The 16,498-nt window shown below is 40.0% G+C and overlaps 1 protein-coding gene across 2 annotated transcripts in view; it reads left to right on the forward strand.

The window, feature by feature from the left end:
- The window catches only part of BCAT1 (branched chain amino acid transaminase 1), a 137,648-nt gene extending 121,308 nt beyond the window's left edge, over nt 1–16,340 (forward strand). For both annotated transcript variants that reach the window (XM_055396116.2, XM_088837276.1), the window contains one exon: nt 9,136–16,340. In XM_055396116.2, coding sequence (XP_055252091.2) covers nt 9,136–9,177 — 42 coding nt within the window. In that variant the 3' untranslated portion in view covers nt 9,178–16,340. The remainder of the gene's footprint in view (nt 1–9,135) is intronic.
- Nucleotides 16,341–16,498: the final 158 nt, after the last annotated feature.

Consider the following 16,498-nt stretch of genomic DNA (forward strand, 5'->3'; position numbering starts at 1 on the left):
TGTCATCTGCATATCTCAGGTTATTGATACTTCTTGGCAATCTTGATTCCAGCTTGTGCTTCCTCCAGCCCAGCGTTTCTCATGATGTGCTCTGCATAGAAGTTAAATAAGCAGGGTGACGATATACAGCTTTGACGTACTCCTTTTCCTATTTGGAACCAGTCTGTTGTTCCATGTCCAGTTCTAACTGTTGCTTCCTGACCTGCATACAGGTTTCTCAAGAGGCAGGTCAGGTGGTCTGGTATTCCCATCTCTTTCAGAATTTTCCACAGTTTATTGTGATCCACACAGTCAAAGGCCTTGGCATAGTCAATGAAGCAAAAATAGATGTCTTTCTGGAACTCTGTTGCTTTTTCAATGATCCAGTGGATGTTGGCAATTTGATCTCTGGTTCCTCTGTCTTTTCTAAAACCAGCTTGAACATTGGAAGTTCACGGTTCACGTATTGATGAAGCCTGGTTTGGAGAATTTTGAGCATGACTTTATTAGCGTGTGAGATGAGTGCAATTGTGCAGTAGTTTGAGCATTCGTTGGCATTGCCTTTCTTTGGTATTGGAATGAAAACTGACCTTTTCCAGTCCTGTAGCCCCTGCTGAGTTTTCCAAATTTGCTGGCATATTTAGTGCAGCACTTTCACAGCATCATCTTTCAGGATTTGAAATAGCTCAACTGGAATTCCATCATCTCCACTAGCTTTGTTCATAGTGATGCTTCCTAAGGCCCACTTCAGTTCACATTCCAGAATGTCTGGCTCTAGGTGAGTGATCACACCATTGTGCTTATCTGGGTCATGAAGATGACAGAGGGAAAATTAAATTCTATTAAATATGAATCAGAAGAAAAAGCTAAGTAGAGGTGTTCAGCCAGCATCATCATGAAGCTTTGGAAGGCAAAACCAGAAATGAGTATTATCCACATTGAGATGGTGACTACATATATGCCCCTAAACCCTAAAGTATGAATAGAAGAAGTCCCAAGGCATCTTTGGGACAGATGGGAAGCCATTGCAAAAGGTCTCAGAAAGAGCATTTTATTTATTTATTGAAGGATAATTGCTTTACGACGTTGTGTTGGTTTCTGCCATACAACAATGCAAATCAGGCATAAGTGTGTGTGTGTATGTGTGTGTGTATGTATCCCCTCACTCTTGTTCCTCCCTCCAACCGCAGCCCTCTAAGTCACCACAGAGCACTGGGCTGGACACCCTGTTGTTCAGTCACTAAGTTGTGTCCAACTCTTTGCAACCCCGTGAGCTGCAGCACACCAGGCTTCCCTGTCCTTCATTATCTCCTAGAATTTGCTCAGATTCATGTCCATTGAGTCGGTGATGCCATCCAACCATCGCATCCTCCGTCATCCCCTCCTCCTGCCCTCAGTCTTTCCCAGCATCAAGGTCTTTTCCAATGAGTTGGCTCTTCTCATCAGGTGGCCAAAGTATTTGAGCTTTAGCTTCCGCATGAGTCAATCCTAAAGGAAACCCTGAATATTCACTGAAAGGGCTCCCTGTGTTATATAGCAGCTTCCCAGGAGCTGTCTATTTTACACTTGGTAGTGTATATATGTCAGGTCTTTATGTTGGGGTATGAGTTTGAGTGAACTCCGGGAATTGGTGATGGACGGGGAGGCCTGGCGTGCTGTGATTCATGGGGTGGCAAAGAGTCGGACATGACTGAGCAAATGAACTGAACTGAACTGATAGACAATTAACAATGTTGTGATAGTTTCAGGTGGATTGCAGAGAGACACAACCATACTTGTAATGTATCCATTTCCCCCCAAATGCAGTACCTTTCAGGTTGCCACATAAAATTGAGGAGAGTTCCCTGTGAGAAAGAGCATATTTAGAAGTAAGATTACAGAACGCAGGAATGCAGGTGACAGAAGTGAATGGTTTTGATTCATTCATTCAACAATTATATTGAGCACACACTGTATGCCAGAGGCTGTTTCAGATGCCTGGGAATAGAGTAGTGAAAAAAGTGACCAGGAAATTGGAGAAGTCAGAGCAAACTGATATAGAACGACGATTTATTCAATTTAAATTTGAGACCATATCAAAAGGTTTGAAAATAGAAGTTACATATGAAGTAGAAAAGGAGGAGAAATAGAACATTTTTCTCTTCCCTGTATGTATTCTCTTTATAACTTGGCTAAGAGGTTAGTAATTTCTCTTTTTACCTTAGGTAGTAAAGTATAATGGTAATAACACTAAAAAACTAATGATATGTTCAAGAGCTCTGTACTGAACAAAGAAACAAAGGGATGCAGGCATGCATGTGATCAGTCATGTCCAACTCTTTGCGACCCCATGGACTATAGCCTGACAGGCTCCTCTGTCCATGGAGTTTTCTAGGCAAGAATACTGGAATGGATTGCCATGCCCTCCTCCAGGGGATCTTCCTGACCCAGGGATTGAATCTTTGTCTTTTACTTTTCCTGGCAGGCAGATCCTTTACCACTAGAGCCACCTGGGAAGTGCAGGGGTACATGAGATTCTGAACTAAACGAAGCAACAAATCTGCTCCAAATTGTTAAGTAACCCAGGACCATCCCTTTGGAATCTAAGACCACCTCTTTTCTTCTTCAATTATTTTGTGCCTGTGGGTATGAAACCTACAGTTTCAAAATTATTCTCTTACAAGATGGCAAATTGATGCTGTCAGCCAAGCTACTAAATTGTCTGTTTCTCTCCAAGAAAAATAATTTAAGTAATTACTGAGGAAAAAGCATAGAATTGCACCATGTTTTACATTTGATCTCTTTGACGTTACATGGAAACATGATGTTTCCTCCCAAGTGCTCTGAAATTGAAAAGGAGCGCAATAGCAACCAAAGAATCCTCAAGGTTCTTGCCAGTTCTTTCGCTGGGGGTAGAATTCCTTCTTAACCATAGATCTGATTTTCATTTAACTTGTATATTTCTGTATATGAGCAAGAATCTCTGAGGCTGAGTGTTCATCCCACTTGGGTAATTAGCCATCTAGTTCCCTGGGTCTTCAGTTCAGTTCAGTTCAGTCTCTCAGTCGTGTCCTACTCTCCACAACCCCATGAATCACAGCACTCCAGGCCTCCCTGTCCATCACCAACTCCCGGAGTTCACTCAAACTCATGTCGACAGAGTTGGTGATACCATCCAGCCATCTCATTCTCTGTCGTCCCCTTTTCCTCCCGCCCCCAACCTTTCCTAGCATCAGAGTCTTTTCCAGTGAGTCAACTCGTCGCATGAGGTGGCCAAAGTATTGCAGTTTCAGCTTTAGCATCAGTCCTTCCAATGAACACCCAGAATTGATCTCCTTTAGAATGGACTGGTTGGATCTCCTTGCAGTCAAAGGGACTCTCAAGAGTCTTCTCCAGCACCACAGTTCAAAAGCATCAATTCTTCAGCGATCAGCTTTCTTCACAGTCCAACTCTCACATCCATACATGACCACTGGAAAAACCATAGCCTTGACTAGACGGACCTTTGTTGGCAAAGTAACGTCTCTGCTTTTTAATATACTATCAAGGTTGGTCATAACTTTCCTTCCAAGGAGCAAGTGTCTTTTAATTTCATGGCTGCAATCAGCATCTGCAGTGATTTTGGAGCCCCAGAAAATAAAGTCTGACACTGTTTCCACTGTTTTCCCATCTATTTCCCATGAAGTGATGGGACCAGATGCCATGATCTTTGTTTTCTGAATGTTGAGCTTCAAGCCAACCTTTTTACTCTCCTCTTTCCCTGGGTCTTATTGCCCTACAAATTACCTCTTGGGGGCAAACTTTTCAAACGACAGGTTTTAGAGTTTTCCCCAGTTTTCTTTTCCAATTTTTAAAATCAGTGAATGCAGACTGATTTTGTGGCTTTTTTTAAAATATTTATTTATTTGGCTCTGTTGGGTCTTAGTTGTGGTTTGTGGGATCTTCATTGTCATTCGGGATCCTTTACTTGCACGTGGCCTCTCTAGTTGTATCTGTGGGCTTAGTTGCTCCTTGGCATGCTCCTTGGATCTTAGTTCCCTGACCAAGGATTGAACCATTGTGTGGATTCTTAACCACAGGACCAACAGGGAAGTCCCTTCTTCTTTTTATTTTTTTAATAGTGTAACAAAAAAAAAAGCACTTCTGTGTTCATACTTAACCAGACTTGAACTTGGAGAACATCACCATGCTGTCCATATCCCTCGCTCTCCCATTGCTCCTTGCTATTCCTGTTACCATCATTTGCACCTTCGCTTCTGCCATATAGGGGTCTTTTCTGTCCTCCAACATGCTCGGCTCTATTTGCTTCCTTCCTGCCTTCCTGTATCTTCCACAGTTTGCCTGTTTGATAAGATGTTGGTTGTTTCTTCAAGATGCATCTCCTTGAAGAATCTTTTAAATCTCTAGAATAACATCCCCTTTCCTTAGTACAAACATACATTCACCCACTTAACTGCTGCTTCTTCCCCATTTTCCATAGCCCCTGGATGATCACTTAGGACTTTTAAAGTATATTCTGATTAGTCACACACTTACCTTTGTTCCATGGTTGTTTGAGTGTGGGTGTTAGTTTATTCTCTTTTTGTAATTCCAGTATTCTCACAACGTCTGTGCCATAGTACATACTTAGTAATGTTTCTTTTTTTTTTTTTTTAACTTTTTTTACCCTGACTCCTGGTAACATTTTCTCTTTGTACTATATTCTTCAATTTTTAAGATTAATTTGTTAATTTAAAATTGTTTTAATTAATTCATTTTTGGCTGTGATGCTCTTCATTGTGGCACAGGGCCTTCGTCTGGTTGTGGTGCATGCAGGCTTCTCTTGTGGCACACGGCCTCAGTAATTGCAGCACGTGGGCTTCTCTAGTTGTGTCATGTGAGTTTAGTTGCCCTGTGGCTTGTGGGATCTTAAATCCCTGATCAGGGATTGGACCCAGGTCCCCTCCGTTGGAAGGCAGATTCTTAACCACTGGACCGCCAGGCAAGAACCTCAGTAATGTTGAAAAAGGAATGAATGGGTGAGTGACACACCAAGCAAGTACTGAAGAACAGAAACGTGTTGCCCTTGTGTATTAACATATTCTGAGAAGAGATAAAAACGTCAAATTATTTTACAAAAAGAAGAAAAAACCTTAAGAGAATCTGATTTAGATTTTTTTCAAAGTGAGATATACATCGAAACTGCTGTCAAGATGAGATAAAAGCTGCAGCCCAGGTCATAAATATTGGGGTAGCATGTTTGAGTAACTAGCAGTGTTGCTATTGCCATTTCAGAAAGTGGGAGGAGTGATTGTCAACACCCAGAGTTGGACATCTTCAGTAGTTTAAGGGAAGATGAGTGGGATCAAAGCATGATCTGTATTTTTTTTTAATTTATTTTATTGGAGGCAAATTACCTTACACTAATATATTGGTTGGTTTTGCCATATATTGACACGAATCCGCCCCGGGTGTACATGTGTTCCCTTTCTTGAACCCCCCTTCCACCTCCCTCTTCCCCATATCCTCCCTCCAAGTCATCCCCGTGCACCAGCCCCAAGCATCCTGTATCATGCGTCGAACCTCAGCCGCGGCCCCAGAGAGGCTTCCTGTGCCAAGCTGCAGGCAGGCTTCCTTGCTGGCCAGGACTTCTTGGGTTCGGGCCAGTCGATATCCGCCTGAGAAACTATGCCGGTTGTACTCCCATGATCTGTATTGATAGTCCACCACCAGGTAGAATTTTAAAACTCTCTTTTCGCACCAGTGGCTGCAGCTTTGTAAGAATAAATAACTGTTCTTTCCCTGGAGAAGTCCTGAGCTATTCTCTGTGTGTGTTCAGACTTGGTGAACATCCCTAGATTGCCTTGATGGTGCAGTCCCTTGCCCAGCTTCCCAGCCCCTCCTTGTTCCCTAATTCACACTTCACCCCTTGTTTTCGGATTGCAGAGCTTTGCATGGCCATTGAATATGTCCTACAACCAGGATGATGAAGTGTTAACTGGTGGGCAGCATTGGTTCTATTTTTATTGGCCTTGTTGAGAGTTATGTGCCTAACTTAAAGCTTGGCCTTTTATGTTTTAGAATTTTCTGCCAAATGTAAAAGGCACATTTTAGCAAAGGCCTTGTAAAATTACTTGCCAAATGTGCATTGAATGCAAGTAATAAGCTTGTCATTATTATTCACATTTTAGTTCAGTGTTCTAATTGGAATTGATGAAAAGTTGAAAAATTCTGCACATCACACTGAGTCTTCCACGTGGACTCAAAGTACCATCCCACAGGCTGGATTTTATTTACTGCATTGGAAACATTAAAGGCTGTTGCTATGGTAGTGTTAAGGATGCATTTTTGTTATTTAGTCACTAAGTCATGTCCGACTCTTTGCAACCTTATGGCCTGTAGCCTGCCAGGCTCCTCTCCATGGGATTTCCCAGGCAAGAATGTTGGAGTTGCCATTTCCTCCTCCAGGGGATATTCTCGACCCAGGGTCAAATCCTCGTCTCTTGCATTGGCAGGCAGATTCTTTTACCACTCTGCCACCCGTTAAAAGCACTGACAGCAGTATAAGGACAGCCTGGTCCATGCAGACAATGTTTTCTTAACCCGCCTTCTCTGGATACATTTTAAAGGCAGCATACTTCTATTCCTGCTAAAATCTGTCATCTCTACTTTAAATTGTTTCACTTTGGAAAATTAAAGTACATTATTCATCATTGAAATGAAAGGTGATAATTACCTAGGTCTAGATATTATGAATTAGCTGTATTATCAAATCCCTTGAATAACATCTCAAGATGCTATGATTTTACATGAAAGCATGAGTTGCAGGACAAGAGAGAAAAACCTTAATACACATTCTGTAGGTTCCTAGAATTACGGCCTATGACTGTCATTGTATTCGAAACTGATCCTGACTGTTGATAAAACTAAAATGGGTAACTGAAAGCAAATTCATTTTAACTGGTGAGATTAATGATGAAATTATAGTCATGAGTCATAAGTTTGTATATCTGCTAAAATGTCAATAGGGCTTCCCAGATGGCACTAGTGGTAAAGAACCCAGCTGCCAGTACAGGAGACGCAAGAGATGCAGGTTTGATTCCTGGTTCCGGGAGATCCCCTGGAGAAGGAAATGGCAACTCACTCCAGTATTCTTGCCTGGAGAATCCCAAGGACAGAGGAACCTGGCAGGCTACAGTCCATAGGGTCGCAAAGAGTTGGACACAACTGAAATGACTTAGTATGCAAGCACACACATACCCAATAGGAAATGTGAAACCCACTTAGCATACAAAATATCAGTAGCTGATACTCAATTATTATTAATACCTAAAGTGTCTAATGTATTGATGGAAATTCTAATAGGAAAAATAAAATGTGTATTTCGCTATGTATATAAATCAGGCAGAATTTGGGAATGTTTTGTCTGGCATTCATTATGAAATCAACAGTGTGAACAGTGGGAGGCCATACTCTGTAGGCAACACTTTCTGATGTGGATTAAGTAAGTCACTTAGTGACGTTGGCTTCCTTCATTCTCCTTTTCATGTAAACCAGAAGGTTGTAGGGGGACCCATTCTTAGCTTCTGGTATTTTTACCAATGTGATAAATTCTGCTCTCTGAAGTCTTTAAAGCTCCATTAAGAGACACCCAGGACACAGTGTGATGGAGGAGAAATAGCATTGCAGGTAGACAGAACTGGGCTGTAGTTAAGAGTTTCCAAGAAGAGAACAGACTTATGGTTGCCAAGGGGGATGGGAGTGGGGGAGGGATGGATTGGGAAGTTGGGATTAGCAGAAGTAAACTATATAGAAAATGTATAAACAACAGAACCTATTGTATAGGACAGTTAAATGTGTGCAGTGTTCTGTGATAAACCATAATGGAAAAGAATATGGAAATATATATATATATACGTGCTGTGCAATGCTTAGTTATTCAATTGTGTCCAACTCTTTGAGACCCCGTGGACTGTAGCCTGCCAGGCTCCTCTGTCCATGGGATTTTCCAAACAAGGATACTGGAGTTGGTTGCCATACCCTCCTCTAGAGGATCTTCACAACCCAAGGATCAAACCAGGACTCCAACATTGCAGGCAGATACTTTACCTTTTGAGCCACCCAGGAAGCCCAAGAATACTGGAGTGGGTAGCCTATCCCTTCTCTAGGGGAATTTCCTGAGCCAGGTATCAAAGCAGGGTCTCCTACATTGCAAGCAGATTCTTTACCAGCTGAGCTACCAGGGAAGCCTGAAGCTGCAGTACTTTGGCCTCCTGATGCAAAGAACCAATTCACTGGAAAAGACTGTGAGGAGAAGGGGGCGACAGGATGAGATGGTCGGATGGCATCACCATATCAATGGACATGAGTTTGAGCAAACTCCAGGAGATAGTGAAGGACAGGGAAACCTGGAGTCTGCAGTCCATGGGGGTCACAAAAAGTAGAACATGACTTAGCAACTGAACAACAATGTGTATGTATAGACATGTATATGTGTGTACATATATACACACATACGTATATATGTATGCATAGCTGAATCACTTTATATAGCAGAAATTAACATTACACTGTAAATCAACTATACTTCAATAAAAGAAAATTTTAAAAACAGAGTTACTAGAGCCTTAGTGTCCTTAAATGAGAAGCTGGACTTAAAAGTTTATTGCTCTTCACACTTGATTTTTTAAGCCTTAGAACTTTCTACAAAAGAGACCTTTCCTGGAATCCCAGTATACGAAACCAATAGAAGTAGAACTGTGAAGTTAAATCCAGAGCCACACTTATTTGGCTCATTCCCTGCAGCCTAGACGATTTGTAATGTTCTTTCCAATTCAGGAATTCGAATGTTTTGTGTTCATTTCAACTGAAGTTATATTAGTACTAAAGAGGCGATTAAAGCGAAAACGGGACATGATCTGAGAAACTAAATACAGAATAGTAGTGAAAAGGCATATATAAGGAACCTATACCAGCTGTAAATTTGAGCTCTACAATAATTTTTAAAATCTATGATTCTTCCCAGGTATTTGACTGTTTCGTTATACATAGTTTTATTTTCAATATGAACCTGCTTTTAATGTACAAAACAGAAGTGAACCGTTTGTTCAACGTTGGTTATATCATTAAGTTTATTTATAAGCTGTTCCTGTGGTATTAGGTTTTACACTGAAACATCTTTTCTTGCTTTTCTTGTAGTATGGAAGAGAAGAGAGCGACTGGACAATCACGGTAGCCTGAATGGAAAAGAACAGGATATCATTTGTGTGCGCTTGGGACAGACTGTTGCATTTGAATTATGAGAAGTGTCTTTGGTTACCTGATTTTAGTTGTGCATCATGTTGTTCGTATTATCTGTGTTACCAGGGCGATTGTTTCCTCATGCCAGAGAAGATGAATCACAATCATCCAGTGGTAGTTTCTAAACTTGCTCCTAGAAACTTTCCTTACCTTCTCTAGAGAGTTGATTATGGAAGCCATATAAGTGTAGAATTTTCCTCCATAATCTTAGTGCCTCCCTTAGGGCTTCACTCAGATTTTTAAAGAAATGTTTATTCTTTAGCATAAGTTATGTTCTGCTTATCAACCAATGAGTGTCTTTGTGTTTGAAAGCTGATCTGAGTACATTTCATAGGTACCATTTCCCAGGCCACATCTCCATCCTCAGAAAAGTGTGTTGTTGTTTATAAATCAAAACTTAGAGAAACTGGATTTCTTTCCCTTACATTTCTTTCCAGGTCCCCTAAGTCCATCTTAGGGACAATCTCTCCTCCTTCCTGATATCACAGTCTGCACCACAGATATCACAGGCTCCACTGGTACATCAACAAAACCACCTCTGCTGTCTCCACATTGTGTTGTAATTCGTGGGCAGGCTTCACTACAGGACTGAGGGTCTTGTGCCTTATAGATCTTTGCATCCCCCAGCCTGGCCCATAGTAAGGAATGAATGAACATTTAGCTTCTATAGAAGTGTACCTTCTTTGTTTCTATATTATGAAACCTCTTTATTAGAATTTGTGATTGATTCTGACTTTGTCTATATTTACCTCATGTTGTCTTTAGTTTCCATGGACTGCCAAGTCATTGGAGATACTCTGATTATAGTTTGTCGGAGGAATGATTTCTTATTTGAAGGGTGTCTTGGAATTAAAGTAATAATTCTAAAAAGATGGTGATATCATACCAACCAAATGGAAATGACATGTTATATGTTAAAGACATAAATGTTAAAGTGTTAAATACAAAATAAACCATATTTAGTTTTTTGGTAGAAAGCAAAGAGGAATATAATCTGGATTTTATACTCTGGTTTTGTAGGTGCTCTTTCCTGTTGAATGGGGATTGGATAAGCACATGGTTAGGGTATAGGGAGAGTGATTATAGATGATATTTTCCTTGTTTTGGAGCTGTAAGTTAAAATTGTAGTATCCTGGTTTATCTAGGGGAAAGTCAAATCTTGATAGAAAACATTTACCCTTGGAAGGTCAACTCTCAGACATTTTATTTTGGTTTTCTTCAGTCCTAATAACTTTCATCTTGCTGATCATATTTCATTCTCTTTTCAGAGCAAGGAAAAAAATTCTAAAAGTTTGACGTGCTGGAAAAATTTCCTTAAGGCATTTAGCAGCACATAGCAAATGGGGCTTTGATTCTTTTCCAAGACTTTTGGCCATAGGGTCCTTTTAGATAGGAATGGCAAAATGAAAATGAGGAAAGTAGAAGATGAAAAGGAATGGTAAAAATATCTTTTTTAGGGGGCTCTTAATTGGCAATCTGAAGTCTTGGGAGAGTCTGTTCTTTTCAGGTCTGACATGCTTTAACTGTCCTCCATGCACGTTGTTCACCAAGTAGCGTTCTAAGGGTATGCGTTTGCCTTTGCTAAGCCTTGTGACCTCGCTTTCAATATTGTAGTCTGGAAATGACCTAAGGTAATTCTAACCTGTCAAGTAGCACATAATAACCAGACTCAACATTTCCTCTGAGAAGTGGAAGTCATTTGTTTGCCACAAATACATTTTATACTTTGCATCTCTAAATTTAGTATGGCTAGACATGTTCCTTGTAAAAGTTGGAGAACAATATGTCTTGACATTATGTCTGTGTGATTTCTTTCATCAAACCTTAAGAGCATTTTAAGCCCTTAAAAACCAGACTTCGTGAAGATGAAGGATATACATTTAAAGGAACCAAGCCTCCTAAAACAGCAAACGCAATCTGCCATTCTCATTTAAGTAATGACAGGAAATTGACCTTGACACTAACTTGTTAAATAGATTTAAAAGGAACATCTGCACATCTTGTTTCCTTGTGCACTGTTTGTTTAATTGCAGTGGATTAATACAGCAAGAGTGGCACATTATAACTAGGCAATTATCCATTCTTCAAGACTTAGTTATCGTAACACTAATTGATCATTTAAGGCGTAAGATAGTCTAGCATTAGGAACATGTGAGGCTAATCTGCTCAAAAAGATCAACAAATTAATATTGTTGCTGATATTTGCATAATTGGCTGCAATTATTTAATGTTTAATTGGGTTGATCAAATGAGATTCAGCAATTCACATGTGCATGATTATAAACAGAACTGGTGGCACTTAAAATGATAATGATTAACTTATTTTGCATGTTCTCTTCCTTCCATTTTTTTCCCCCCATTTTTACATTTCAGACCGAATTCATCAGCCTTTTTCAAAACAAAATCAGTAGAAACCAAGATCTTAAAACAAAGTGTTCAGGCATTAGAAATAACCAGAGCATTTCCTAAAGCTGTTTGCTTTTAGGAATTTCTCTATTGCAGTCATTTATTAAGGATTCAGCTCACAATACACCAAAAGATGAGTCCATTTCAGGGACAGGTACTGTGCTTCCCAGAACTTGCAGCAATTAATACACTCATAATAAAACCTTTATTTCCAAAAGTACAGAGGAAAAATAAAAGGGAAAAAGGAATAAATGCCTGGGAAACATTGTTTGAGAATCACTTTTTTTTTTCCTACCTACTAAACCCCCTTTATTCTTAAAGGTTATCACTAGGGAGAAAATAAAAGATCGGCAGTAGCTACAAGAAAGTGCAGTGTCACATTGATTATATGACTTGGCAGTGTCAGCCTTCTGAAGATCTGAGAAGCTTATGTCATATACCCTGGATGAGAACTCTTCATCATATCCGTTTTGTTGCTTGATGCAGTTGTACCTGAACAGGTGCTCTCAGTTCAGTTCAGATCAGTCACTCAGTCGTGTCCGACTCTTTGTGACCCCATGGACTGCAGCACGCCAGGCTTCCCTGTCCATCACCAACTGCCGGAACTTGCTCAAACTCATGTCCATCAAGTCGGTGATGCCATCCAACCAGCTCATCCTCTGTCGTCCCCTTCTCCTCCTGCCCTCAATCTTTCCCAGCATCAGGGTCTTTTCAAATGAGTCAGCTCTTCACATCAGGTGGCCAAAGTATTGGAGTCTGGCTTTCCTCAAATCAGAGCACTTTGGGCCATTTGTTCAGTCTCTCAGTCATGTTCGACTCTTTGTGACCCCATGGACTGCAGCATGCCAGATTCCTCTGTCCTCTGCTATCTCCCAGAGTTTGCTCCAATTCATGTCCATTGAGTTGGTGATGCTTTCTATCTAACCATGTCATCCTCTGCTGCCCACTTCTCCTTTTACCTTCAATTTTTCCCAGCACCAGGGTTTTTTTTCCCAAGTCAGCTCTTCCCATTGGGTGCCCACTTGAAGGCAATTAATGAATATATCTTGGTCAAAAGAATTGTAGGAACCTTTTATTAAAGCTTCTGTTTCAGCTCTATTTTAGGGAGTTTGTTCTATAAAATCAGTTGCTGCCATAAGCTTATTTATTTTCCCCATTCCCACTCAATCACTATATTCTTATTCCTTAAAAAGTTCCTTTTTAAAATTATATGTTCAGTTTACCCTTATGATTGGGAAAAGGATATTTTAAGCAGAGAACAATATTTGTTCACTTTCAGTGAGTGATAGTTTTTACAATATTGAGAGCAATAAATATTCGTGGGGTGTACTAAAGTTTAGACAGAGGTTAGAGAAACTTTGGGCTTCCCTGATAGTCCAACTGGTAAAGAATCCATCTGCAATGCACGAGACCCTGGTTCAATTCCTGGGTCAGGAAGATCCCCTGGAGAAGGGATAGGCTACCCACTCCAGTATTCTTGGGCTACCCTGGTGGCTCAGATGGTAAAGAATCTGCCTGCAATGAGGGAGACCTGGGTTCAGTCCTTGGGTTCGGAAGATCCCCTGGAGGAGAGCATGGCAACTCACTTCATTATTCTTGCCTGGAGAATCCCCATGGACAGAAGAGCCTGGGGGCCTATAGTCTATAGGGTCCAAAGAGTCAGACATGACTGAGTGACTAAGCACAGCACACAGCACAGAGAAACAATTTAAGGAGTATCCCTGATATTCCTGGAATGTGGGTTTCTTCTGTGAATATGTGATAACTAAGTTATAAATAGTAATCCTGGCAAGTAATTTTAGTAGATATAACACCTATCCGGCTTCCCTGGTGGCTCGACAGTAAAGAATCCTGCCAGTGCAGGAGACACTGGTTCCATCATTGAATCGGCAAGATCCTTGACACAGGAGAAGGAAATGTCAGCCCACAACAGTAGTCTTGCCTGGGAAATCCCATGGACAGAGGAGCCTGGCGGGCTACAGTACATGGAATCACAAAGAATTGGGCACGACTTAGTGACTAAACGACAATAACACCTATCATTTTGTTTTGTCACAGGTAGAATTTGTTCAGGTGTCTGTTTTCGAAATACCTCTCCACAAAAGGAGTCACTCTTTCAATAAGCTTAACATATTGACTGATAAAGATCACAAAAGCTTATAGTTAATTTGATGATGAGTTCATTTGATGATTAATGTGCCTAACAACTCACAGTAGGGATTAGAAAATAAGTAGTATATGGACATTACCCTCGTGGCATTTGTACTCTCCTATTTAAAGTTTTAGGTATAAAAGTACTATTTATTAATAATTCAGTTAGATAATGAAGCAAAGGCCGGAGCACATCTGTTATCAAGAAATCACAATGAACATTTTATCTCATCTTTAGAAGATATATGTCTTATTTTTCCATTCCTTTCTTTCCTCTCATGGGAAACTGCTCAGTAGATTAGTACTTAAGAGTTACTGGTAGGAATATCCTCCTGGTTTACCGCTTACTGAGTTATCCAGATGGCTCAAGAATCTTCCAAGAGTTCGATGGTTGGGTGGAAGATCCCCTGGAGTAGGAAATGGCAACTGACTCCAATATTCTTGCCTGGAAAAATTCCATGGACAGAGAAGCCTGGCAGGTTAGAGTCTATGGGGTCTCAAAGAGTCAGACGCGACTGAGCACACACACAAATCTGCATACTGCATATTGGCATAATTGTACCAACTTGGTTTATTTGTCAACTGCATTCCTTTGGAGCAATGTTAAGCTGTTGTGGTACATCTAACAAAAGAACACCTCAAAGTACAGCATCCTTGCTGATCTTCTTAAACTCAAAGTCAGGTATTATTGAAATAAACAAAATGTTTCTAGAGTGAGTTTTTCTGGAAAATGTCAATTATGAATCAAACTGTTTAGACTTAGCTTGAAAATGATGGATTACAGCTACTCGGAAAATAGCAGGTGGAAGACTTAACACAACAGTTTTTCACAGCTTGAGGTTTTAAAAGGCCATTTAAAATATTGCAAAGAGATTTTTTTTTTTATTTTTTAAAAAATCATTGCCAGAAAGCTGTTTTAAAAAACCCAAAGGTAGGGAATTCCCTGACTGTCTGGTGGTTTGAACTTGGTGCAGTGAACTGCAGGGGTTGGAGTTTGGTCCCTGGTTGGGAAGCTAAGATCCTGAAAGTTGTACAGACTAAAAAGAAAAATATTAAAAAATGAAAGATAGAAGAAAGTGATTTATTTTCCATCTTCAGCATATGTACCAGATATTCATCTGAGGATATGATAATGAAACAGTAGAATATAGAATAGTTTGGAGTAAATAATTCAGATACATGTAAATATATTTGCTTTAGTGAATGATAAAGGCATGAAGTTCAGTCTTAGCAAATGAGTCTGCTGGATTCAAGTACTGATGTTTCAGGTAAGTAAGTATATTTTTCATACCACAGTAGGCCCAATTAATAAGGTCTAAAACTTGAGTTACATCATGTTTCCCTGTGGAATCCACTGTTGGGATGGTAAAAATTGTGAACTGTGATATGAGAATAAATTTAAATGTATTTTCATTGACAGATTTTGCCTCACACTCACTATTGCAATGGCTAGATTCCTTGTTACCCATCACTGAATGGAGATATTGGAGGAAGAACAACTGGTTGTAGAGAAAGAAAGGAAAATCTCAAACTCGGGTCTGTGCTGTCCAAAACAGCTTTTTTTTTCTTGTGCCAGCCATAGGGATCTCCAGCTTTCAATATAGGTGCCAAGTACAAACATTGCCAGCTAGGCGATAACTAAATATAGTGGTCAGCTTATCAGATACTAGAATTTTGCCATGACCTTGAGGTCATGTTACATGGGAATCTGACATTCACGTTCCATGGGAACCACTTCGAACTACTACCAATTTGGTTAAGAGTTCATAATTGCATATCTATAAGGTCTATTATGTTTTTTCTTCAACTGTTTTAAGATTTGTGAATCATCTTCAGACAAATGAGTAGCAAGGAGTAAATCATGACTTCTTTCTCCCCTTGGGAATACTATTTGCTACCATCCCCCCTTTCCTTGTTGAAGGTTAACTGACTTGGAAGATAGTTGAATATTATCATTTTGTTTTTAACTAAATTGTACAACATGCCATGATGTCATCAAGCTAATTTCATAGTGGTTGTTAAAGTCATTCTCAGGGTCGAGAAAGGACTTCAAATACCTGCCTCAATTTCTACTTCATTGATAAGTTTTTGAAGAGTATTAGTATTCTCTCAAGAGTATGGCTATGAGTAGATTTTGAATGAAGTCTTTAAATAAGCTGCTGCTGCTGCTGCTAAGTCATTTCAGTCGTGTCTGACTCTGCGACCCCATAGACGGCAGCCCACCAGGCTCCCCCGTCCCTGGGATTCTCCAGGCAAGAACACGAGTGGGTTGCCATTTCCTTCTCCAATGCATGCAAGTAATTTGTATGTATTAATAAATTATGCAGATAGTCCCCTATTGATGAATAAGAATGAATGACCCCACAAATTGCCCAATCAGCCTACACATGGAACCCAACTCCCTATTCTGAAGAATTTGTGCTTGCTTGGTGGCTGAGAGAAAATCGGTGTGTGAGGAAATAGTGTTGTTTTTTTTTGTGTGTGGACATAGTTTTAAAATCAGCATTTATGGATAGAAATGGGAGAATACCAGCTTAACTATGGAATTTTTAGAACTTTTCTTGCATCTAAGTCTGATTGTAATGAAAAGGCCCCCACCATTGCTTGTCTCAAAATTTTCCAGTTATGTAGTGATTCTTGAAATTCTCTTTAAGAATAAAGTAGAAAGAAATACATTGTAAATAAGGCTTGGTTCTTATGAATA

This window comes from Moschus berezovskii, chromosome 6 (assembly GCF_049115385.1).
Source record: "Moschus berezovskii isolate FMDL1 chromosome 6, NW_MosBer_1.0, whole genome shotgun sequence".
In the NCBI taxonomy this organism is placed as follows: Eukaryota; Metazoa; Chordata; class Mammalia; order Artiodactyla; family Moschidae; genus Moschus; species Moschus berezovskii.